The sequence below is a fragment of the Bos indicus x Bos taurus genome, chromosome 6 (assembly GCF_003369695.1).
Source record: "Bos indicus x Bos taurus breed Angus x Brahman F1 hybrid chromosome 6, Bos_hybrid_MaternalHap_v2.0, whole genome shotgun sequence".
Classification (NCBI taxonomy): Eukaryota; Metazoa; Chordata; class Mammalia; order Artiodactyla; family Bovidae; genus Bos; species Bos indicus x Bos taurus.
In genome coordinates this window covers 23,104,522-23,132,340 of record NC_040081.1, presented here as the reverse complement: position 1 = coordinate 23,132,340, position 27,819 = coordinate 23,104,522, and the positions used below count along the sequence as shown (strand labels likewise).

The 27,819-nt window shown below is 37.4% G+C and overlaps 1 protein-coding gene across 3 annotated transcripts in view; it reads left to right on the top strand.

Moving 5' to 3' along the window:
• Positions 1 to 27,819, top strand: part of BANK1 (B cell scaffold protein with ankyrin repeats 1) — a 320,699-nt gene that overhangs the window by 101,727 nt on the left and 191,153 nt on the right. For all 3 annotated transcript variants that reach the window (XM_027543971.1, XM_027543970.1, XM_027543969.1), the window contains exons 5-6: positions 8,326 to 8,465; positions 24,074 to 24,179. In XM_027543971.1, coding sequence (XP_027399772.1) covers positions 8,326 to 8,465; positions 24,074 to 24,179 — 246 coding nt within the window. The remainder of the gene's footprint in view (positions 1 to 8,325; positions 8,466 to 24,073; positions 24,180 to 27,819) is intronic.

Here is a 27,819-nt window from a genome sequence, read left to right as displayed (position 1 = left end):
AAATCAAAATCTAATATATTAATTTCTGAATGTTTTGATATAAATGTAGGACTTGCTGGTTTTTTAATTTATGGTGTCCTTTTACAATCAGAGAATAAAACTTTATAAATGTTAAGTATTTTAAAGTACAAAGATATTCAATCTTATTATGAATTCAGAAATGTAGTAAAAAATTAAAGAGTATGTCAAACGCATCCAGAGCTTTTTTGTTTTCTTTTTAGAATATAATTCTAGTGAAATCCATTTACAGAGCATTTACAAATCTTTTCTGTTGTGTTGTGTAAGGTATGTGTCCCTTCTGTGGATATCCTCACACAGCTTAGATCAGAGTTGGATTATAGAAAGGGAAGACTCTATGCGAAGCATTTATAAACATCTTAGACACTGCTTCCTGTCATGGACAAGGACATGCAGAAGTGAAATGAGAAAGAATTCTGTTTCTTTTGCTTTTCTTCCAAAGCCTCTTACTTCCTTATGTCACATTTTTTAAATGATTTAATGAACAGTAATTTATAATTAGTTTAGAAGTTAAACTAAATCTAGTTAGACTAAAATCACTACAGAAATATCAGTATTGCAAATTAAGAAGTACTGAGGTAATACTTCCCAAATACCAAATCAAAATGTCAAATAAAATTATTCACATTAAGATTTTATGTTCAGTTTACCTAGTAGCTAAGAGCAGTGAAAAGAATAAAATGTCAAATTTCAGATGTTTTTCAGAAAAATAGAAAACTGTTATTCCATAATTTCCAAGATATATGAGACTATAATATTATCTATGTGATTGAACAACTAATTTATAGTAAAAATAAATAAACTATTATTTACCAGGTATGCTAATTAAACCTCTCCAACTCTTTTTTTTCAACGAGTGTATTCTGTACATTAATGATAGATTTTCTTACAAAATGTTGCCTGTTATGTAACAATATATAGGATAGTTCCATGAATAAGTATGGGACTATGGATGGGACATGGTTCAGCAGAAATGGCCTCAGAGTCTTACTTTCTCTGCCTCGTGGTACTGTTTCTTAAAAAATTTGAACCCTAGCAAGAACTACATTTTACGTTATGATACAATATGTATGCATGAATACATAATGAAAACAAAGGTTTTAAAAGCAATACTTAGACTAATGGTTTCAGCCATTACACCTAAAGACCTTGAAAGTTGCCACTCCCATTCTTACAACAAGAAAAAACTGAACAAACTGAAAATCAGTGACTTTTCTTGAACTCCGAGAACTGAAGTTGGAGGGCAAACAACCATTACATGTGGAGAGAAAGGTAAATCGAGAGTGACATCTAAGATCTGCTTCCCTGGAACGGAAGTCTCTGGAGCCATAAACTGGTAAGAACACCTAAATGGTAATTCTCGTGAATTGCTGAAGACTAAGTGTGAACTAGCTTGAAAGTAAGAAACCCCTGGAGGCTGCCATCTTATGTGTGCTGTGTGCTCAGTCGTGTCCGACTCTTTGTGACCCCGGGGACCGTAGCCCACCAGGCTTCTCTGTCCATGGGATTTTCAAGGCAAAAATACTGGAGTGGGCTTCCATTCCCATCTCCAGGGGATCTTCCCAACCCAGGGATCAAACCTGAGTCTCCTGAGTCTCCTGCATTGACAGGTGAATGGATTCTTTACCACTGAGTTGTCTTATGAGGCACCTATAATTTTGTGGAATTTATCTCCAGGAATCCCATCAGATTCACACAGTGAAGATCTGAGAAAGTTCTGGAAGATTCTGCTGGGTCAGAGGAAGCATAATCAAGGGGAAATACTCTCCATGTGTTCTCCGTAACGAAGGTCTACTTTTCAGGGGGAAACACTTTACCAGAGTCTCATCCTACCTGAGGAAGGGAGCCCCCTCTAGCCTTTCTGCCTCATTTAAGTGGGGGAGAAAGAAAGCTATGGCATGGCAAAAATGCTAGTGGAGGTCACAGCAAAAGACACAGGCCCACTAAAGATTGAGAATCATAAGATTAAAGTGCTCCCCTCCGCCCAACCTGACGATTACCACAGCGGTGTAATGACCGTGAGTTACATCTTGAAAGAATGGAAGATTGCAGTGTCTTTCTGAGGAACAGTACTTAGGGAAGCACCAGATCAAGAGAGAAGACAAGGACAAGAGAGGAAGTCGAAAATTTTGGTACTGACAGCTACAGTGAACAGTAGATACAGTCTAACTCCTAGATAGATTACTCTCACTACACCCTTACCTATTTTACTTCTTATACCCCAAACAAATAACCCTGGTGGCTCAGTCAGTAAAAAATCTGCCTGCAGTATGGTAGACCCAGATTCAATCCCTGGGTTGGGAAGATCCCCTAGAGAAGGAAATGTCAACCAACTGCAGTATTCTTGCCTGAGGAATCCCATGGTCAGAGAAGCCTGGTAGGCTACAGTCCATAGGGTCACAAGGAGTTGGACACAACTGAGAGACTTCACTTTCACTTTTCACCCCAAACAACATACTGCTTTTAGACAAGAAATTACAAGACATGCCAGAAAGCAAGGACAAAATAGTCCAGAGTGATAAAATGCACATCAGACCAGACAAGTGTGACACAAATGTTGGAATTATCAGACAGGAAATTTTACACAACTATGATTAATATGTTATGGGTTGTAATGGAAAAGTAGACAACATGCAAGAATATACGGGTACTGTAAGTAGAGAGAAACATATTTTTTCTTTTCATTTTTTTCACTGTTATTCAGAACCTCCTAAATTCATGTCATGATGAACTGCTGCTGCTGCTGCTGCTAAGTCGCTTCAGTCATGTCCGACTCTGTGCGACCCCATAGACAGCAGCCCACCAGGCTCCTCCGTTCCTGGGATTCTCCAGGCAAGAATACTGGAGTGGGTTGCCATTTCCTTCTCCAATGCATGGAAGTGAAAAAATAAAGTGAAGTCACTCAGTCATGTCCGACTCCTAGCAACCCAATGGACTACAGCCCACCAGGCCACTCTGTCCATGATGAACTAGTGGGTCACAAACTATAGTTGGAGAAACAGTTTTGCAGCTGCACCAGCCAATATGGTAGCCACCGGCCACATCTGGTTATTTAAACTTTATTATAATTAAATAAAGTTTAGAAATCAGTTGCACTAAGCATATTTCAGGTGCTTCATTGGAACATATCCATCATCTCGGAAAGTTTGATTGGACAGCACTGACTGTACACTGGAGTTCCCTTTTCTCTACACCAGCTGCAGAGTAAGAGGGGATACCCAGTGTGCTCTTGCAGGCTAGCCATCTGTGTAGAATCTGCAGTGAAGTTAAGGAAATACTTAACTGGTGGCCAAAAGAGCTGTTTTGATTCTGTATTGAGCCATTTACTGGGAAACTTTAGACAAGTCTCTTGATCTTTCTGTGCTAGTTTTCTTTCGGATAAAACAACTTCTGTACTTGTATTTTAAGTACTCATGTACAGAATGTTTGGAGATAAGGGAGATAATATATGAGACACCACTGAGACATCCAGCTGAGGAACAAAGTACCAATCTCTCCCTCTAGCAAATCTCATAAACTTGAGTGGCTTTAAAACTTCCTTCTCTTCCTTTTGGGAGAGAATTGAAGCATCTTTCTCTATAAATACTGTACTCCTCATACTGCCCACTCCCTCCTCCTGTGTTCACATCCCTTGATATAAAATTTGTCCCCGTTCACTCTTGGGCAACCATGCTCAGGAGCACTCCCGGTTCTGAATATCTCACGTATAATTCTTGTACCTACTGATGACTTCCAGGGCAGGAAATGATCTCAATTGGTACCTCATACCATCTAATACTAGTCTAAACATATTTAAAATTTAAATTTTTTTTTGTTCTGCTTCTTTGAATACCAAATTAAAATGGAGGATCTAACCTTGAAGTGGAAACATACCAGGGATGCTTCTCTACTCTCAGGGTTCTTTTGAAGAATACTGATGTTTCAAATTCAGGAGATGGCCTCTCTCTGTTGGTCTCTTTCCACTCTAGAAAAAGTGCTCATGTGACTTCACTTTCTAAAACGCACACCTTCCTAATAATGTCCACAGGTTCATCTCTGACAGGTACTGTTTTGTGTTATAGGAATTCGAAGCTTCTAGAGTCCCCTTTTGCCAAAACTTATAAAAATACATGTGAAGGCTTTAAATGAAAAATAAAATAATTTTAACTCAGAAAGAAGAAAGTATTCCTCTGGTACCTGCATCTCAGGCAGAAAATTATTTTACACAGCAGGGGGACAATCAATTAAAAGTTGAAAGGAATGTAAAATGTATCCACAAAGAGACAGAATTTCTTGATTAATTAAGAAGCTGTGTTCTGGATAATGTAAATGATAATTTCATATTTCATTTAAAAAACAAGGAAATACTTTAGGATGTGCTAAGTATGCTGAACATACTTATAAAAGTAACAACTGTTAAGAAATTATTCTAAATATCATAATTCAGGTTTTAAACATGTATTAAATTGGTAGTAATTTTTAGGTGTGACTAAGATTTTGAAGCCACCAATATTTATTTAATAATAATTTCCAATCAACAGTGTTATGTTTATTTCTGTTCCTATAGAAGCTTTATGTGGGTTGATTCAAAGTTTACTATGTTGTAAAGTGCTAAATTTGGTTAATAAAGGAACACAACTTCTCAGACAAAGGAAAACAGAAAGCAAAAAGCAATTAAGTTAATGGATTTGTGAAATATATATATTTTATGGAAATAGTGAATATAGTTCTGATATTCAGAAATACCTTTGGATTATATTTCCCATAAATTAGTTTGTTCCTCCCCTGGAAAGATATGTGTGTGTGTGTGTGTGTGTGTGTGTGACTTAGTAGCATCTGACTTCTTGTGACTCCTTGGACAGTAGCCCACCAGGCTCCTCCATCCATGGAATTCTCCAGGCCAGAATACTGGAGTGGGTAGCCTTTCCCTTCTCCAGGGGATCTTCCTGACCCAAGGATCAAACTTGGGTCTCCCGCATTGCAGGCAGAATCTTTACCATCTGAACCACTAGGGAAGCCCCACCTGGAAGGGTAGACCACTTAAATAGTGGAGACAGAGATGGTTGTCAGAGATTCTTGAATGGCCTAGAACTTGATATTTAAAATTTAAATACAGTTCGTTTTTAACCATTGCTCCTCTGTAAGTATATTTTATTATGTATCTATGTCTGATGGAGGTAGGGAGTTCCATCTTTTCCTTCCATGATACATCCTTTTTCATCTTCATAACTGACCCTCATATGCTTCCTTAGTTTGGTGATCTTGACCTGCATTTGTGTGTAATTCTGGTGTTAAATGTCACTTGCCTACTTTGTCTAGATAGTAAACAACAGAACTCACTTTCCCTCTCTTCTGTTGAGTCTTTAAATTAATTGGTTTTTATTTTTACTGAGTAGTTATACAATGTAGACATCATAGTGACCACAGAGTACTGGTCAGGAAAAAGCCAGTTCAATTAATATGTTACTAAGGAGGGTCTTTGTACCAGAGGAAGCCATAAAAGTTCTTTCTGATTTATCAGTGGAAACAGTAATTAGGTCTTGATTGAATAAATTCAATAAAATTTATTGAAAATTCAATATTGATTGACATTCAATAGATATGAAAGTATTTACAGCAAAAGCTATACTTCAAATGGCATCTCTTTGGAGGATTTCTCTAAAATCAACATCATGATCAATTGATCTAATGGTAAAATTTTGAGTCAACTAATGACTCAAGACATCAGGAATATATCAGTTTATTCTCATGTTAAATTCTAAAGAAATTAGAGTATTTTAAATATCCTATACTAAGCAATATTCTTACCATGTATCCTTCATGATTTATCATCTGACTTTTCAGAAGGTTAACATCCCATTGTAAAACTCCTGATTTGTTTACTGATAAACAAAACCAATATTTGCTTTCAAAATCGTCTTTGTGAAATCTACTGAAATTGATTTCATTTCACTCCAATAACTCCAGAACCACTTAACTATATACACACACAACAGTAACTGATAAGGTATACTTTACTGCTTCCAGTTTTTGAGATTTCTGTTACATTCTCTATTGAATGAATACTTATTTTTGTAAGGGAGAACTCTTCTACATTTTTTTTTAATAATGTAGTTTAAATGTCTGGTCAAGCAATATGAGAAGAGGAACTTCAGCTTCTTGATCTAGTTAAATCTAAGATTGCTATTTTGGCTCTAAATTTCCCTAAGCAATATTGTGAGAGGTCCTGTAGCCTCTTCAGGAGATAAAGTAAAACTTATGCTTAAACATCCGCTGGATCATTGAAAAAGCAAGAGAATTCCAGAAAAACATCTATTTCTGCTTTATTAACTATGCCAGCCAAAGCCTTTGACTGTGTGGATCACAATAAACTGTGGAAAATACTGAAAGAGATGGGAATACCAGACCACCTGACCTGCCTCTTGAGAAATTTGTATGCAGGTCAGGAAGCAACAGTTAGAACTGGACATGGAACAACAGACTGGTTCCAAATAGGAAAAGGAGTACGTCAAGGCTGTATATTGTCACCCTGCTTATTTAACTTATATGCAGAGTACATCATGAGAAACGCTGGGCTGGAAGAAACACAAGCTGGAATCAAGATTGCCGGGAGAAATATCAATCACCTCAGATATGCAGATGACACCACCCTTATGGCAGAAAGTGGGGAGGAACTAAAAAGGCTCTTGATGAAAGTGAAAGAGGAGAGTGAAAAAGTTGGCTTAAAGCTCAACATTTCAGAAAACAAAGATCATGGCCGCTGGTCCCATCACTTCACGGCAAATAGATAGGGAAACAGTGGAAACAGTGTCAGACTTTATCTTTTTTGGGCTCCAAAATCACTTCAGATGGTGATTACAGCCATGAAATTAAAAGACACTTACTCCTTGGAAGGAAAGTTAAGACCAACCTAGATAGCGTATTCAAAAGCAGAGACATTACTTTGCCAACAAAGTTCCGTCTAGTCAAGGCTATGGTTTTTCCAGTGGTCATGTATGGATGTGAGAGTTGGACTGTGAAGAAAGCTGAGTGCCAAAGAATTGATGCTTTTGAACAGTGGTGTTGGAGAAGACTCCTGAGAGTCCCTTGGACTGCAAGGAGATCCAACCAGTCCATTCTAAAGGAGATCAGTCCTGGGTGTTCATTGGAAGGACTGATGCTGAAGCTGAAACTCCAGTACTTTGACCACCTCATGCAAAGAGTTGATTAATTGGAAAAGACCCTGATGCTCAGAGGGATTGGGGGGCAGGAGGAGAAGAGGATGAGGTGGATTGATGGCATCACCGACTTGATGGACATGAGTTTGAGTGAATTCCGGGCGTTGGTGATGGACAGGGAGGCCTGGCGTGCTGCGATTCATGGGGTCGCAAAGAGTCAGACATGACTGAGCAACTGAACTGAACTGAACTGAATGCTTAAACCTTTAGAACTTTAAAATATAACGTTTCATCAGTGGTTTCATCAGATGGCTTGTACTTAATGGCTTATTCCAAACCACAGAAATTTGGGTGACAATTTTTCAGGAGAATCTAGGAAATATCTCTGTGACAAAGAGTGAGAGTTTTTGAAGTATGCTCTGTGAATGAGTTTAAAGAGCTGAATTTTGTTTACTTTTGTTACAATAAAACACAACTTTCCATTGAAGTGATTATTTGGTGTTATCCTTTCATGGAGGGCACAGCAGTCTTAGGTGACTGTATATTTGTTGATGTGTTACAGCAGAATTTACAATGCAGTGTATCCGTCAGTCACTTTGAACAGCTTGTTCACAAAAAGGCTGAATGGTTGGTATAAACGGCACTGAAGTAACAGGGTACTAAACCTTCCTTTCCTGAGGGTTTTTCATTGTAATCAGTTGAATAAAAGTTTTTATAATTTCAATCAACTCTACTCTTTCTTTTACCAGACAATTTTTTTAAACTTTCCAAAAATTATTGGGAACTTTCTTTCTCAGATTAGTAACAAATCCCTAACTTTTAATGAATAACGCTACTGTTCTAAATTCTGAAATATTACATAGTAATGATTATAGATTACCAAAAAAAATAATGGAGGTTAGAGGGTAAGGAGAAAAGATTTATTGCTTTGCTTTTATTATAATTTTAATGTATGTCTTTATCTGTTAAGTTTTTTTAAACAATTACATGCAAAAGTATACATTTTGTTTTGTGATTTCTAACTGCTGAAGATAAAAAAGAAAACAATTACATGTTAAAAGTTAGTAAAATTGTTATGAATTCTTAAAACCTCACTTCATATTGACTAAGAGATGTAATAATATGGTACATGCATTTATATACTCAGCTCCTCTTATTTGTGTTTTATCAGATTTTCCCGCTGGCTCTGTCAATGTTGATGTCTACTGTGATGGAATCATTAAAGCCACAGCAGAGATTAAATACTATACAACCCCGAAGGCTATGAAATGCCTGTTGGGAGCTGCAGGTCCCCGAGATGATGTGTACCAGGTAAGTTGATCTTTCCATGAAGTCTGTAATAAGCCTAAGAGCTAACGTAGAATAAATGAATGCATACTTTAGTGTAAAGTCTGAATGCTGGTTGAATAAAATGAATTAGTGATCAACAGGAAAGGAAGAAATTGACCTCTGTGATGCAAAAATGTAGATAAATTAGTTAGTATACGTCAAGTCATTTCAGATGATGTCACAACAGGTTATCCATTACAAAGTATTAAGGCTACTCTGATGGGCTCATTTTAAAGCTGTTACAGACCAAATAAAGACAAAAGGATTAAAGAGAACTCTTAAACAATGAATTTTCTCTTTAGCCAAATGTAGGTAATACAAAATAAAGTTTTGAAGTTAAGGATTCAGACAAGTCAAGAATACCACCAAAACAGAAGTGTGTGGTGTTAACCTGGAAATTATTATTTTCATGAGGACATTTCCAAGCTTGGTGTATTTTTTTCCTTAGTTTCATTTATCACTGTCTTCTGACAGTGAAAGTTATTTCTTTAAATTAATAACATTTGTTTGAAATTCCAGAAAAGCTAAACTTTTCTTGGAAACTCTACAAAGAGGAGTTTTCAGGGTTTTTTCACTGGTGTGACGTAGCGGTATTTGGCAGTGAGGACTTGCTGTGGAGTTTACAGTCCTGTCCAGGGCCCTCAGTCTGGACATTTTCCAGTGAATGGTAGATACTGTGAGTACCCTGCCCTGATGGACTGAGAAGGTAAAATGCGCATTTTTTTTTTTTCATTGATGGTTTATTTTTTTCTTTGATTACATAAAATGGGCTTGAGATCATAGTACTGTATTGGGATCATAGCACATTTTCTTTTTTTTTTTTTTTAATTTTATTTTATTTTTAAACTTTACATAATTGTATTAGTTTTGATTCATTGTAAGCCATTCGTTTAATTTCTGCATTTTTTTTGTTGTTGTTGTTACATGATCCACTTTTAGTAGAAAGCTTGTTTAATGTGGAACTTCTTTATATGCTTATTTCATCAAATCTTCACTGAAAAAACTGTCATTTCATTTAACAGCTATTTGATAATTAGAATTACAACCTTGCTTAATTACCTTGGTTTTTCTGGGGGAAGGAGGAGGTAGACCAGAGGAAAGGTGAAGAAAGAGGTAGTTGAACTGCGCATGTCATCTTTAGATTTACCACAAAACACTGCCTTAGGTTTGTAACAAAACCATCAACGATAATGATGTTGACAGGTTGTCAGGAAGCCTTACTGTTTAAACTAGTTTGGAATTGGTGGCTTTGTTATTTGTTTTGTGTGACACGTTTTTTTTCTATTAGAATTCTCCTTTATGAATGATATATTTTAGAACAATGGAAAAGATAAAAATATCCTAGAGAATAGAGAGTAAAATACCATTTGTCAAACTGAGGAGCCTGAGGACATTTGATGAAATGTCTATATTGTAATTGCAAAGCAAAAATAAAAGTAACAGCTTGAAATACAGATTTTGTTCATTTTCCTGTGATGTCTACCTTATTCTACTTTAAAAACTTTATTCATTACAAAAGGACTAATGAAGCGTTATATTGCATTATAAGGTATTCAGTCAGCATAGAAGTAAAGTAGTCCCCCAAACACATTTTTCTGTTGATTTTGCCTTTGGGGAGCAAAAAAAAAATATTTTATGTATAGTGAAAATGAAATGTAATTTATGACCCAAACAGTTTTTCAGAATGTTTCAAATATCCAAGTCATGATTTCGTCTGTAGCTTTGAATGAACACAAACTTTTTTGAGTAGTTTTTCGATAACTAGAAAAATTATCTGTTTCACTGTTACCCTCAGTGTCAGAAATGAGAGGTGAGGAAGGGTTCTGTCCACTGAGCCCTGGTGCCTAGTGAAAGGGGGATTGCAGGCAGTCACAGCTTGATTCAGGTTTTCACTCCTGGGAGACACTTTAAACCTGAGGTCTGAGTCCTGAGAGGTAGAATTATTCTAAGTTGGTGACAGTAGACTGCAGCTTGGCAAGAAACATTAAGAGATTTGGATTAATATGTACAACTTAAGATGTTTTAGAGTTTGCGCTGCTGTCATAAGAAGACCTATACATGTTGTGGATTTAAAGTAAACAAATTCTGAGACTCAGATTTCAGACCAGACCAAGCGACACCATCACAATCCTGATGGAAGTGAAAGCTGCGTGTCACTCAGTTTCCTTTACATCTTGGACCAATGGGTTTCATCTCATCCATTGGCATCCAGACCATGTGAGGTGTCCCTACCATGAATTTGCTGAGATGGTAAAAATCAGACGCCACTCTTGATTAAAAGGAAGGAACTACAGGGTCACAAAGGAACCTTGGTGTGTTTTAGGGTTACTTGGCCTCAGAGGACGTGTCCCAACCCACACTGTGCTTCTCCTTATGGGCTTTTGTTGGCTCCTTTTGACATTTTGCTTTGCTCTTATGTAGGTTATATTCTGAAAGTTGCAAAAAGTTGTGCTTTTCCTCTCCAGCATACAACACTACTATTTCTTTCATGTGCTTCTCAACTACTTAAACTGGGAAATTTGTGTATGTCGCGGATAGTCCACTGACCATCTCTACTCAAAGAACAACATACATTGGAATTTTATTCACCATACTTATTGTATATCTGTGAGGACATATACCAGTAGATTTAAGGGTTGTTCGTGTTTTTTAATATTCTACCCACTTAGCTGATCAGATCAGATCAGTCGCTTAGTCGTGTCCGACTCTTTGCAACCCCATGAATCGCAGCACACCAGGCCTCCTGTCCATCACCAACTCCCAGAGTTCACTCAGACTCACGTCCATCGAGTCAGTGATGCCATCCAGCCATCTCATCCTCTGTCGTCCCCTTCTCCTCTTGCCCCCAATACCTCCCAGCATCAGAGTCTTTTCCAATGAGTCAACTCTTCACATGAGGTGGCCAAAGTACTGGAGTTTCAGCTTTAGCATCATTCCTTCCAAAGAAATCCCAGGCCTGATCTTTAGAATGGACTGGCTGGATCTCCTTGCAGTCCAAGGGACTCTCAAGAGTCTTCTCCAACACCACAGTTCAAAAGCATCAATTCTTCAGCGCTCAGCCTTCTTCACAGTCCAACTCTCACATCCATACATGACCACAGGAAAAACCATAGCCTTGACTAGACGAACCTTTGTTGACAAAGTAATGTCTCTGCTTTTGAATATGCTATCTAGGTTGGTCATAGCTTTCCTTCCAAGGAGTAAGTGTCTTTTAATTTCATGGCTGCAATCACCATCTGCAGTGATTTTAGAGCCCCAGAAAATAAAGTCTGACACTGTTTCCACTGTTTCCCCATCTATTTCCCATGAAGTGATGGGACCGGATGCCATGATCTTCGTTTTCTGAATGTTGAGCTTTAAGCCAACTTTTTCACTCTCCACTTTCACTTTCATCAAGAGGCTTTTTAGTTCCTCCTCACCTTCTGCCATAAGGGTGGTGTCATCTGCATATCTGAGGTTATTGATATTTCTCCCAGCAGTCTTGATTCCAGCTTGTGTTTCTTCCAGTCCAGCGTTTCTCATGATGTACTCTGCATATAAGTTAAATAAACAGGGTGACAATATACAGCCTTGACATACTCCTTTTCCTATTTGGAACCAGTCTGTTGTTCCATGTCCAGTTCTAACTGTTGCTTCCTGACCTGCATACAAATTTCTCAAGAGGCAGGTCAGGTGGTCTGGTATTCCCATCTCTTGAAGAATTTTCCACAGTTTATTGTGATGCACACAGTCAAAGGCTTTAGCATAGTCAATAAAGCAGAAATAGATGTTTTTCTGGAACTCTCCTGCTTTTTCGATGATCCTGTGGATGTTGGCAATTTGATCTCTGGTTCCTCTGCTTTTTCTAAAACCAGCTTGAACATCTGGAAGTTCACGGTTCACGTATTGCTGAAGCCTGGCTTGGAGAATTTTGAGCATTACTTTACTAGCATGTGAGATGAGTGCAATTGTGCAGTAGTTGGAACATTCTTTGGCATTGCCTTTCTTTGGGATTGGAATGAAAACGGAGCTTTTCCAGTCCTGTGGCCCCTGCTGAGTTTTCCAAATTTGCTGACATATGGAGTGCAGCACTTTCACAGCATCATCTTTCAGGATTTGAAATAGCTCAAGTGGAATTCCATCACCTCCACTAGCTTTGTTCGTAGTGATGCTTTCTAAGGCCCACTTGACTTCACATTCCAGGATGTCTGGCTCTAGGTCAATGATCACACCATTGTGATTATCTGGGTCATGAAGATCTTTTTTGTACAGTTCCTCTGTGTATTCCTGCCACCTCTTCTTAATATCTTCTGCTTCTGTTAGGTCCATACCATTTTTGTCCTTTATCGAGTCATCTTTGCATGAAATGTTCCTTTAGTATCTCTGATTTTCTTGAAGAGATCCCTAGTCTTTCCCATTCTGTTGTTTTCCTCTATTTCTTTGCACTGATCGCTGAGGAAGGCTTTCTTATCTCTTCTTGCTATTCTTTGGAACTCTGCATTCAGATGTTTACATCTTTCCTTAGCTGAAATGGTATACTGAAAGAGCTATCCTGAGTTTTCTTGTAAATGTTAATGGCAGATGTGATTTAAGTAATCCTTAAAATTAGTAATTAGATACTTCCTATAATCATTTCAAAGCTTAACAGTCTGGAAATTTGAGGAAAGGAACAGTAATGAGAAATCTATGGATTTTAGTTTTCAGTAATCCTCAAATTTGTGGTAAGAGACTTTCTATTATCATTTAAAAACTGTAGGGCACATAGCAAAATGATCATTCTGTGAATTTGAGGAAAGAAATGATAATGAGAAATTTTATTTTCTTAGTTTATTGTGAAGATGTCTATTAGGTTTCGGAAGACTTTAGCTAAACCAGCTTACCTAATTGCTTCCTAAATCATTTTGTATTGTTTTGCGTAAATACTAAACCCCAGCACATAGCCTCATAAAGGGAAATTTCCAGACGATCACCTAGAACAGTGAATTCAGATGAAAAAATCCAAAGCCCTATTTGGGAAGATAATTAGAATTCAAGTTTTAGTGTTAGAAAAACTAGTAACTCCTGTTTAACTGAGATAATTAAAACCTTTGAGACTTCCATCTTATTTACAAAATTATCTAGGGGCAACAATAAATTTAACTTTATATAGGAACAACTAGATATAATATAAAAACCAAACTAGGTCAGAATGCTGAACTATAATAGCAATTATTGATCAAAGCGTTAGGCTCTTGTTTATCAAGAGAGGTTTTGGAATAGTACCAAATAATTTTTATTAGTTGTAGTTCTTATTGATTAAAAGGTATATTTCGATGAATATGTTTATCATCTTGCATGTTTTACTTTTACCTATTGAAATCTTATTTTCATCTTCGTGTTAGGTGTGCTTCATTGCCACTTTTTATTAAATTGTATGTATTATCCAATCTTTGGTTTACTGCCTACAAATATTTAATACACTGTGAAACCAGATAGGGTTGAAGTGGAGGATATGGACTAAGAGAACTCTCACATCATGAGGAATTTCCCAGTTTTTTTTTTTTTTTTTTTTTAGTTCCTTTACAGATTGGTTTCTTCATTAAGTTAAAGCTTAAGCATTAGTGGCTATCTCCCTTAAAGAGGTTTTCAGAAGATTCTTCCTACTGAAAGAAACTGGTAACTTCCAGGCCTCTTAACTTTTTTTTTTTGAAAGTCCTTGCCTCTCTCAAAAGGTTGATAAACACACAGGGCTTCAGGGTCCTACATATTTTCCAACACTGGCTCCTCCACAGCATGCCTCCTTGTCTCCTTAATTTCCTCCATTATTCCTGTGTTCCAGCCACCCAGGATGGTGCCTTCTTTAAACACACAGTAAGCCATCTACCCGGAGAAGGCTCTGGCACCCCACTCCAGTACTCTCGCCTGGAAAATCCCATGGACAGAGGAGCCTGGTAGGCTGCAGTCCATGGGGTCTCTAGGAGTCGGACACGACTGAGCGACTTCCTTTTCACTTTTCACTTTCATGCATTGGAGAAGGAAATGGCAACCCACTCCAGTGTTCTTGCCTGGAGAATCCCAGGGACGGGGGAGCCTGATGGGCTGCCGTCTATGGGGTCACACAGAGTCGGACACAACCGAAGTGACTTAGCAGCAGCAGCAGCAGCAAGCCATCTACCCTCCACTGCCTCATCATTAAGGGATGGCTTTGTGTTTTTCATCTTTGCATACTCACTTTCTTCACATAGTTATAGTTCCTGATGCATGTGACACAACTGATACTTAGGGTTTAAAAAAATGAGAAAAGAGTGATACCTTTTTTCCTAGTGCTATTTAAAAAAATAAGTGAAAACCTATAGTATAAGTATACAAATAAGAGAGAAATGAAATCTTCCCTTTTAAAAATTATACTGCTATTTATTTATAAAACTGAATAAATGAATCTGGTGTTTATGAAAGTAAGGAACTCTCAGAGGTTCACAATGCTAGGCACATTTGTACTACAAACCTTCCTTCACATCCTACCTCAGTCATGAACTCCATGTACATATACTTCATTGTTGTTCAGTCACTAAGCCGTGTCCGACACTTTGCAACCCCGTGAGCTGCAGTACATCAAGCTTCCCAAATATACTTCATTACTGACTTTTAATGGCTGTAAATTTTTTGATTCCAATCTTGCCTTTCTTATGAACGTTAAGGAGTTCATTACTCAAAAATGCCTAAGGTCTTACCTCTCTCAAAAGACTGCTTATTATCTTTCCTTTTTCCTACTGGACTGTGGCAGTGTGGTATAAGAGAAATAGTTCTCGATAGGGCAGGAGCAGGAGTTGGATTCTTTTATTAAGTAATCACTTCATGAGAGCTCATTTTCCCTAGTGCTAAAGGAATTCCCTCCTGTGAACAGTGAAGAAATTTAAGTATATGATCTCCAAGGTCATTTCCAGCTCAAATACTCCATAATTGTAAGTCAAGAAAAAAAATGCTTATTTAGATTGAGAGCTATGACCATTCTCTGTTAAAGAGGATTGACTTGCAAATATATGGGCTTTCCATATAGCCTTTATTTCCATTTTATTTGTACTGATTCTTAATTCTACCCCCAGAGAAGGAAGTGATTCAAGTTTCATGTACCTTTGATCAGTTTTATTACTTGTCTTGTACTTCTGAGCAGAGATTTGGACTGTAGCCCACCAGGCTCCACTGTCCATGGGATTCTCCAGGCAAAAATCCTGGAGTGGGTTGCCATCTCCTTCTTCAGGGGTTCTTCCCAACCCAGGGATAGAACCTGTGCCTCCTGTGTCTCCTGCTTTGCAGGCTTTTGAAAGATTCTTTACCCACTGAGCTATCAGGAAGAAAACCATTAGAGATTTTTAATCAGACAAAGAATAGCCAAAATGCAATTTGAAGATGTATTTCTGGATTCATTTTTCATATTGTTTGTTCCCCTAATTGGAATGAACCAATAAGAGTAAAACAAATCCTTTGAAGTTTAGATGCGACATTTCCTGTGTGCTATGTCTCTACTTGCGGAAATGGTCAAGCAACGGTTAATGATGCCTGATTAGGATAGTTCAGACTTGATGATTATACTCACCTCAGTTACAAATCATTGACTCAAACAAGAACACACAGCTAGTGCACTCATCCATTTCTTTAGAGAAAAACAAGTAAATCAGTTGGCTTTAATGGTAGATACAGCAGCTGTTATAAGAAAAAAAGCATTTCTGAGCACAGAAATAGCCAGTGACATAACTATACTGTTGTTTTTCTACAATTCTTGACCTTATATGTCATCTTAGTCCATTTTCATAGTTATTGGTCCCATATGTTTTAGTTTATGTTTAGCTACTATTTAGAATATATTTTGTTAATGACTTCTTAATTTATAGTCTCTGCTCACTTGATGAAAATAAATGCTTCCTCAGTGTTTTATGTCTCCCAAACTAAAGTGTCTCTCTTGCAGCTTACATCCCCTTTCTTCTTGTCAAGCTGGGGCTGGCTCTGACTGCCCTCTGCAGAGGATGTCTGTGTGCTGGTGTGAATGGTGTCTGTAACAACTCCATCCAAGTGCAGCCTTCTGCTTTTACTGTCTAGTTCTTTAGAGCATTCAGATCTTCAATCATAACGAGCATTTGTAAACAACCCTAAAAAACAAAGCACAAGTCAAACACCGTTAACAAGGTTCCTTCGTAGCTTTATTCATATAAACAACAAGGTAGGAACAAACCCCAAATATTCCATACCTCTTCAGAAATTAGAAGACTAAAAAACCTTGTGGAAAAAATGTGTTTGTTTACATTTACTAAAAGTCGTTATACATTCTTATGGTTCTCTTTATTAAGTAGTATTGATAATAAGATAAAGAAATAAAGTAGAATAGAATTTGGGGAATTTAAATTGTGTTTAGCATTCATGAAATATGCTTCTACATTAAACCATGTCAAGACATAGGAAATTAAGTAATATAAATCTTTAATAAGGAAAATTAAACTTCTAAGAACTTATTATTTTTCAGAGATCAGCCATTTAGTTTCATCAACCTTATTAAGTATCAACACACAAACAAATATACATCAGTTATGCACAAGTCCCTCTCAATATATCTGATGAACATTTTTAAATTTAATGTAACTTGAATTTTCAGCAGCAATTAACACCATGGAACAAACTTACTGTCTTGATTTAATTTTTTCCCTTAACTTCCAGGAAGACATGTGTTCCTGGTTTTCTTCCTACATCCTTTGCCTTTCATTCTCAATATCCTTTGCAATCTCTTCATTGTAGATCTATAAAATAAAATCTTAAACCTATCCAGTTTTGATTCTTAGACACCTATATTTTTGATGGATATTTCCTCTGCAGTTAATCTCATTGGCTTATGAGTTATACACCAACTGTGGATTTCCTTTAAGCCTCTCTCTCACTGTTCTCTAACTCATGAAATTACATCATGGTCAATCTAGTTTAAAAGCCAGAAACACAGGACTCTCCTCATACCTTGCACTCCCTCAGCCTACAAATTCAATCCATTATTAAACCATAGCAGTTTTACTTACTAAATATTGCTCACTTCTCTACACATCTCTCTAGTTCTGACACTTTAGTGAACCTTTTCTTCTTGCCTACACTGCTAGACTAATCTCCTAACTGGTTCCCAACTGTAGGTTTTGCACACACCCTACTTATCTCAAGTCCCTGGTCTGTGAGGTTATTTTAAAAAGAATGATGTCAGCATACAATTCTCTTGCTCAAATAAGTCAATAGATTCCAGTTGTTAAATGGATTAAAAAAATCATTAGCATGAAAAATATGGCCTTGATGTCACTGTCCCCTCTCACCTTCCAACTTAATCTTTTTAATACAATAATTTATTTTTAGTTGGAGGATAATTGATTTACAATATTGTGCTGGTTTCTGCCATATATCAACATTAATCAGCCACAGGCATATGTATGTCCTCTCCTCCTTGAACCCCCTACTGCTCCAAGTTGTCACAGAGCACCAGATTTGAGCTCCCTGCGTCATATAGTAAATTTCTACTAGCTGTCTAGTTTTACATATGGTAATATATATGCTGCAGTGCCACTGTCTCAGTTTCTCCCACCCTCTCCTTCCCTCTCTGTGTCCGCAAGTCTGTTGTCTATGTCTGCGTCTCCACTGATGCCCTGCAGATAGGTTTATCAGTACCATCTTTCTAAATTCCCTGCTGCTGCTGCTAAGTCACTTCAGTCGTGTCCGACTCTGTGTGATCCCATAGACGGCAGCCCACCAGGCTCTCCGTCCCTGGGATTCTCCAGGCAAGAACACTGGAGTGGGTTGCCATTTCCTTCTCCAATGCATGAAAGTGAAAAGTGAAAGGGAAGTCGCTCAGTCGTGTCCGACTCCTAGCAACCCCATGGACTGCAGCCTACCAGGCCCCTCCGTCCATGGGATTTTCCAGGCAAGAGTACTGGAGTGGGTTGCCATTGGCTTCCCTATATATGTGTTAATATGAGATATTTGTCTTTCTCGTTCTGACTTACTTCACTCTGTATAATAGGCTCTAGGTTCATCCACCTCATTAGAACTGAATCAAACGTGTTTCTTTTTATGTCTGAATAATATTCCATTGTGTATATATGTACCACAACTTTTTTATCCGTTCATCTGTCAATGAAATCTAGGTTGCTTCATGTCCTGGCTATTGTAAATAGTGCTGCAATGAACATCAGAGTATATGTGTCTTTTTCAATTATGGTTTCCTCAGGGTATATGCCCAGTAGTGAGGTTGCTGGGTCATGTATAGTTTTATCCTAGTTTTTAAAGTAATCTCCGTATTGTCTTCCACAGTGCCTGTATAAATACATTCCCCACCAACAGTGCAGGAGGATTTCACTTTCTCCACACCCTCTCCAGCATGTATTGTTGTAGAATTTTTGATGATGGCCATTCTGACTGGTGTGAGGTGATACCTCATTGTACTTTTGATTTACATTTCTCTAATAGTGATGTTGACCATCTTTTCATGTTTGTTCAGTTCAGTTCAGTTCAGTCGCTCAGTGGTGTCTGACTTTGTGACCCCATGAATCACAGCACGCCAAGCCTCCCTGTCCATCACCAACTCCCGGAGTTCACTCAGACTCACGTCCATTGAGTCAGTGATGCCATCCAGCCATCTCATCCTCTGTCATTCCCTTCTCCTCCTGCCCCCAATCCCTCCCAGCATCAGGGTCTTTTCCAATGAGTCAACTCTTCGCATGAGATGGCCAAAGTATTGGAGTTTCAGCTTTAGCATCATTCCTTGCAAAGAACACCCAGGACTGATCTCCTTCAGAATGGACTGGTTGGATCTCCTTGCAGTCCAAGGGACTCTCAAGAGTCTTCTCCAACACCACAGTTCAAAAGCATCAATTCTTTGGCACTCAGCTTTCTTCACAGTCCAGCTCTTACATCCATACATGACCACTGGAAAAACCATAGCCTTGACTAGATGGACCTTTGTTGGCAAAGTATGTCTCTGCTTTTGAACATGCTATCTAGGTTGGTCATAACTTTTCTTCCAAGGAGTAAGCATCTTTTAATTTCATGGCTGCAGTCACCATCTGCAGTGATTTTAGAGCCCCCAAAAATAAAGTCTGACACTGTTTCCACTGTTTCCCCATCTATTTCCCATGAAGTAATGGGACCAGATGCCATGTTCTTAGTTTTCTGAATGTTGAGCTTTAAGCCAACTTTTCCACTCTCCACTTTCACTTTCATCAAGAGGCTTTTTAGTTCCTCCTCACTTTCTGCCATAAGGGTGGTGTCATCTGCATATCTGAGGTGATTGATATTTCTCCCAGCAATCTTGATTCCAGCTTGTGCTTCTTCCAGCTCAGCGTTTCTCATGATGTACTCTGCATAGAAGTTAAATAAGCAGGGTGACAAAATAAGCATGGTCAACAAAAGAGTCCGAAATGCAGTTCTTGGATGCAATCTCAAAACGACAGAATGATCTCTGTTCGTTTCCAAGGCAAACCATTCAGTATCACAGTAATCCAAGTCTATGCCCCAACCAGTGATGCTGAAGAAGCTGAAATTGAATGGTTCTATGAAGACCTACAAGACCTTTTAGAACTAACACCCAAAAAAGATGTCCTTTTCATTATAGGGGACTGGAATGCAAAAGTAGGAAGTCAAGAAACACCGGCGTAACAGGCAAATTTGGCCTTGGAATATGGAATGAAGCAGGGCAAAGACTAATAAAGTTTTGCCAAGAAAATGCACTGGTCATAGCAAACACCCTCTTCCAACAACACAAGAGAAGACTTTACACATGGACATCACCAGATGGTCAACACCAAAATCAGATTGATTATATTCTTTGCAGCCAAAGATGGAGAAGCTCTATGCAGTCAACAAAAACAAAACCAGGAGCTGACTGTGACTCAGATCATGAACTCCTTATTGCCAAATTCAGACTTAAATTGAAGACAGTGGGGAAAACCACTAGACCATTCAGGTATGACCTAAATCAAATCCCTTATGATTATACAGTGGAAGTGAGAAATAGATTTAAGGGCTTAGATCTCATAGATAGAGTGCCTGGTGAACTATGAACGGAGGTTCATGACATTGTACAGGAGACAGGGATCAAGACCATCCCCATGGAAAAGAAATGCAAAAAAGCAAAATGGCTGTCTGAGGAAGTCTTACAAGTAGCTGTGAAAATAAGAGAAGTGAAAAGCAAAGGAGCAAAGGAAAGATATAAGCATCTGAATGCAGAGTTCCAAAGAATAGCAAGAAGAGATAAGAAAGCCTTCCTCAGTGATCAATGCAAAGAAATAGAGGAAAACAACAAAGTGAGAAAGACTAGAGAACTCTTCAAGAAAATTAGAGATACCAAAGGAACATTTCATGCAAAGATAGGCTCGATAAAGGACAGAAATGGTATGGACCTAACAGAAGCAGAAGATATTAAGAAGAGGTGGCAGGAATACACAGAACTGTACGAAAAAGATCTTTACGACCAAGATAATCACGATGGTGTGATCACTCACCTAGAGCCAGACATCCTGGAATGTGAAGTCAAGTGGGCCTTAGAAAGCATCACTATGAACAAAGCTAGTGGAGGTGATAGAATTCCACTTGAGCTATTTCAAATCCTGAAAGATGATGCTGTGAAAGTGCTACACTCAGTATGCCAGCAAATTTAGAAAACTCAGCAGGGGCCACAGGACGGGAAAAGCTCCATTTTCATTCCAATCCCAAAGAAAGGCAATGCCAAAGAATGCTCAAACTACCACACAATTGCACTCATCTCACATGCTAGTAAAGTAATGCTCAAAATTCTCCAAGCCAGGCTTCAGCAATACGTGAACCGTGAACTTCCAGATGTTCAAGCTGGTTTTAGAAAAAGCAGAGGAACCAGAGATCAAATTGCCAACATCTGCTGGATCATGGAAAAAGCAAGAGAGTTCCAGAAAAACAATTTCTGCTTTATTGACTATGCCAAAGCCTTTGACTGTGTGGATCACAATAAACTGTGGAAAATTCTGAAAGTGATGGGAATACCAGACCACCTGACCTGCCTCTTGAGAAACCAATATGCAGGTCAGGAAGCAACAGATAGAACTGGACATGGAACAACAGTCTTGTTCCAAATAGGAAAAGGAGCATGTCAATTTTAAAGATAAGTGTTACTCAATTTAAAAAGAGAAACTAAATTATTTGTTCAGACTTCTTTCCCCAAACTAGCCTTTGCACTTAATTTCTTCAGTCAGTGCAAAGGCTAGTTTGGGGAGTGAACTCTCCTCATGAGTAGATATGCACTTTTCTCAATCACAGTGATTGTATTTCATGTGTTATATCTGAGGGCTCACATCAAAGTATTTATTTAAACTCTTAAGTAATTCTGTTGGGTAAGTATTATTAAGGTCCACAACTAATGAGTCCTGAAGCAGGCATTTCAACCGAGGTTTCTCAGATCTCAAAATATATTTTCTTCCTGGTATCATTGTTTTCAAGTTATTTAAAGGTATTCTACAGCTACATGAATACCTAATCAATATAAATACAAAATATTTGAAGGAGGTGTTAAATTGCATTGTTTTATACTCTTAACATTTATTTTTGCATATGTGGTCATGACATGTTTGAAATTCTTAGAACTGACTCAGAACTGACTCACTTAAAACTTAAAAAAATTAATTTGACAAAGGAAAATATCTCTTTCATCTTAGCCCAATTTACTTGTTTATTCTTTTACATTAAGTGCTTAAAATTGAATACTTATAAAGTGAAAAGCAAAAGGCTTTTTATAACCAGAAAATATTTGTTCTGTTCTCTGTCATTCTCTTTACAAGCTGTAGGAGGAAATTTTGTTTAAGATATGTAAACTATGTATCAAATTTTCCTTTAAATGTCTACTGTGGCTGGCTTTCATAGCACACATTATGAACAATGGAATAAACGAAGTGAATCTTATTTTCTTTTACTAGGGAAACTTAAGGAAACATAGAAATTTGTTATAAGAAAAACAAGATGTTTTTAGTTCAACCATTGCTTTTCTTTTTAGATGCCTGAAAGTAAAATGCTGCAAATGATATATTTTGTCTCCTATTTTGAACATTTCACAGCCTTCCTATGATTATTTCACTAAAATCATTTCTCTTGTTAAGATTCTTTACTACTACTGTATTTCTCTACCAGATTTTAAAAAATAACTTAGTATTCTGTAGTCAACCTTAGAGGTTTATTCATTCAACATCATTATTTTAAAACCTTTTTCCTTGCCTCTTGTCAGCTATTAAAGGTGGGAAGACTAGATTTTTATATTTTTAACCATCCTTCTAGTTAGATATGGGCTTCACAAGTGGCTAAATGGTAAAAAAAAAAAAAAAAAAAAAAAAACTGCCTACCAATGCAGGAGATGCAGGTTTGATCCCTGGGACAGGAAGATACCCTGGAGGAAGAAAGGGCAATCCACTCCAGTATTCTTGCCTGGGAAATCTCACAGACAGAGGAGCCTGGCGGGCTACAATCCATGGGGTCGCAAAGAGTCAGACAATACTGAGCCACTAACACTTTCATTCTGCTTTGCGTTACATGGCTATAACTTTCATCCTTTCTCTTCACTTCTAAACAGGACTTTTAGAAAATCCAGAAAGGCTTGAACCACTTTATTTGAGGTATGCAGATTATTGAAAAACGAAGAAATAGAGTAACATCATTTTTTTCAACCCACTTAATTTCTGTGACTTCGTATTGGCAGTCTATCTAATTTACCTGGAAATCATTTCATAAGTCTTTAGTAGATATTTTTGTTCCATAATCCTCTCTCCACCCCATGGCTTTTGTTCATTGGCCTACTTTCTCAGCTTTAGTCATCTAGGTCACAAGTCAGTTTAATCCCAGCCATTGCTTCACAAAACACAATTTAAAAGAAATGGTAGCTTTTGCAGTCCGTTATGTCATTGATAGTACAAGACTAGTAGCTCCTCCCAAAATGTTCAGATTAGGGAAATAAAGTTGATATATAATTATTTTATATCTACAGGGGAAAAAATAGGTCAAGATGAATATTCACCCTCACTTTGACACAGAAGTAAAATAATCTCATTTCTGACCCTTAAATTGAAGAATCAGATTCATCATTTTATCTCATTTATTAAAATGAAGCATATATTTTAACAGAATTTATTATTGAAACAAATTACAGTGTTATCATTGACTTCATATAAAACTCTTCTAAAATTAGTCAATTTTCAAGTCAATTAGCTCATCCAAAGAGAGTAAGTGAAAATTGCTCAGCCCATGGAATTCTCCAGGCCAGAATACTGGAATGGGTAGCTTTTCCCTTCTTCAGGGGATCTTCCCAACCCAGGGGTCAAACCCAGGTCTCCCACATTGCAGGGAGATTCTTTACCAGCTGAGTCACAAAGGAAGCCCAACCAAAAGCAAAGACTTATTTCTTGCATTCATTTTTCTATTATTCTAATAACTGGCTTTTTTCCAAGTCACTAATATTTTGTATTATTATGTTTAAAAAGTTGTAAGGATTATTAAAGGTTACCCAGTATTTATCCCAGTCAATAATTTTTATTATATTACACTAAGGTGTTTCTTTGTAAATAATTAAACTAACAAAACATTTCCTTTTCATTTGAAAACAGAGTGACATTGACGAACTTGATGATATTCTCACATCCACATTCAAACATGAGATACCATACTATGAATTCCAATCACTCCAAACTGAAATCTGCCCTCAAAAAGAATGTGAGTATTTTCCAACTGCATCAATTATTCTTTTTGCCACATTTCACTCTATATAACTGCTTAATAAATATTATAGCAAAGAATATAGAATTGCTGATGAAATGTTTTCAAAACTCCCATCCCCTGGTGAAAGAGCTGGTTTTTATTCTAAGGAAATATTTGGATAATGAATGAGGAAAATTGTTCATCATAGCATTATTTATAATTACCAAAAATGGAAATAACTCAGTCCTTTAAAGATAGGTAATTGATCAAATAAATTTTGGTACTTATGTTAATGCAACCATCATAAACAAATTTTATTATAAACTGATTTGCTGACTGGAGTGATGCTTTGATTTATATTTAATTGAATAAAAGTAGGATATATAGCAGGAGATAGAGTGTGAGCCTGTTTTAAGAAGTACATATGTTTAATAGCATATGTTTTTGTGTATATATATAAATGCACACATGCATATATATGTGTACATATACATATATAAATCAATAGTCTGAACAGATATGCATCTGCTAACAGTTATGCATGGGTTCTGCTCTTTCAGGGATTACATTTTTTCATTTTGCTAAATCTTTGTTTTCTACAGTGACTGCATATTATTTTTATCAAAGAAATATACATATACATATATATAAAGGAAAATATGTATAGGAGCTACTATAATAAAAAACCGTACTTCTAAATGGCATCACAATCTCAGTAGCATGCATTGTTTATTGCTTATTCCTGTGTTTTTTGTTGACACACTGTTTCTAATACAGTTTTATGCTCAGTATGCAAACACAATGATGGAGATGTAATGGTGAATAAGACAGGCATGGCTACAGGACATGAGAGGTCTCCTATAGGTATACTGTAGGGCTGATGAGCAGAGGTTTTCTTCTATAGAGTTTCTGTGCTATTTGAAATAGTTTTATCATCAGGCTGTCAGGCCTGAGGGAAGCAGGAAGAAAAGAATAGGAGCCTTAAGGCACAACTGATTATGATTCACCCAGATGTGCTAGAACGTGCATTATGTGTGGTAAGGCCACATTGTGGGGACAGGGCAATGGTAGGCTGCTTTTGAATAAGTAATCTTGTGAGAATAATCCACATTTATTTTATTTCCCACATATATTTTAACAATACACAGTTCACTTACAAAAGTTAGACATTAAGTTGGGATAGAAAAGGAACATGACATGATCCCTTACTTAAGATACTCATCGTTTAACTGGGAAAACAAGATATTATGTATGTAATCATACTGCGGCTGCTAAGTCGCTTCAGTCGTGTCCGACTCTGTGTGACCCCAGAGACGGCAGCCCACCAGGCTCCCCTGTCCCTGGGATTCTCCAGGCAAGAACACTGGAGTGGGTTGCCATTTCCTTCTCCAGTGCATGAAAGTGAAAAGTGAAAGTGAAGTCGCTCAGTCATGTCCGACTCCTAGGGACCCCATGGACTGCAGCCCACCAGGCTCCTCCATCCATAGGATTTTCCAGGCAAAGGTACCGGAGTGGGGTGCTATCGCCTAAAAAATGTACCACACTCCATGAAACTGATTACATTGACAATAGAATTTTAGGGAAAAGCTATATTAGTTTTCAAGATGTGTTTCCTAAAGGAAATAGGATTTTACCTAGATCTTAAATGATGTGTCTCAATGAGAAAAGAGAAAAGAAACAGGAATTCTAAGGAATAGAAAGTGTATGTAAATGTATGAAGATGAAATGATGACACAATTTTTACAAATTCCCTCAGCATTATATTTAAGTCTGTGGAGTTGGAGAGGATAGGATGTCTTTGGTCTCTCATTTAGAGATAAAGAATTCTAGGTAAGTTTGAAAGTGCTTCTTATTGTCTCATTCATGTTGAAGGATCTGAATTTTAGGGTTGGAAAGGATGGAATAGACTTGGTCCTTTATTTTTTTTAGGAAAATGATTCTTTATAGTTTAAATTGAAGCCCTGATAATGTGGATCTGATTCAATGGGTACGGGGAATAGTTAAGCTTCTGCTTTTTAAACAAACTTCCAGGTAAAACTGATGTTGCTGGTTCTCAGACCTTGAGTATCAAGGGTTTAGAGCAGTGGTTCTGAAACTTGGTGCATATTGTAGTTAGCTACAAAGCCTTCAGAACATCCTATGCCCAAGCCACACCCCCAAATTAATAGAGAATCTTTGAGTGGATTCCAGCTATCAGCACTTTTTCAAGTTTTCCAGGTAATTCCAGTGGGCAGCCAACTTCATCAGTCTCAGTTGTTTCACTGTATCAATATTGCAGACCTGCCAAATAATTCATCCTCATATTGATCTTTGACACCGAGAAAATATTACTCTTATTAAACTTTCTATTTTATTAATTAGAAAGTTAATAACATATGAAAACTTTGAGCCATTATTAGACTGTAATGATTATTTTGTATTTGGAAAAATATTTTTATGAAACAATTGCACTTTTGAAAAGAAGTTAAATATAGTCTAGGATAGTTCAATATAATCTAGGTAATTCATTCAAAAACCATATCATTGAGTATTGCTAGGTGGCAGAAGCAAACATAACATTAGGCCCTAATCCCTAGTGGAAGTACAAAATAACATAATACAAATTGCATAATAAAATATGCAACATAGACATGAATATGGCTGAATTAATGTTTTGCTTGCCTCATTGACCCTATAATCTTGACTCAGTATCAGCTTCAAAATATCTGATCATTAAGACCTTGAACTTACATTTTCATAATGTTCAGGATGAAAGGATGATAAGATTTGAGAAGTCTTTTATACATGGAATAGAATTAATGATATTTTGTTGAAGAACTTCTATAGAAACACTACTAGAGATATATGTAGCCTAGTTCTACATAGAAAGAAAAATGTTTTCACAAATTAGAAATTACTAATCTTAGTACATCATAAGAAATGCTGGGCTGGAAGAAGCACAAGCTGGAATCAAGATTGCTGGGAGAAATATCAATAACCTCAGATATGCAGATGACACCACCCTTATGGCAGAAAGTGAAGAGGAACTAAAAAGCCTCTTGATGAAAATGAAAGAGGAGAGTGAAAAAGTTGGCTTAAAGCTCAACATTCAGAAAACTAAGATCATGGCATCTGGTCCCATCACTTCATGGGAAATAGATGGGGAAACAGTGGAATCGGTGTCAGACTTTATTTTTCTGGGCTCCAAAATCACTGCAGATGGTGAGTGCAGCCATGAAATTAAAAGACACTTACTCCTTGGAAGGAAAGTTATGACCAACCTGAATAGCATATTGAAAAGCAGAGACATTACTTTGCCAACAAAGGTTTGTCTAGTCAAGGCTATGGTTTTTCCAGTGGTCATGTATGGATGTGAGAGTTGGACTGTGAATAACCCTGTGTACGAGACAGCAAAAGAGACACTGATGTATAGGACAGTCTTATGGACTCTGTTGGAGAGGGAGAGGGTGGGAAGATTTGGGAGAACGGCATTGAAACATGTATAATATCATGTATGAAACGAGTTGCCAGTCCAGGTTCAATGCATGATACTGGATGCTTGGGGCTGGTGCACTGGGACGACCCAGAGGGATGGTATGGGGAGGGAGGAGGGAGGAGGGTTCAGGATGGGGAACAAATGTATACCTGTGGCAGATTCATTTCGATATTTGGCAAA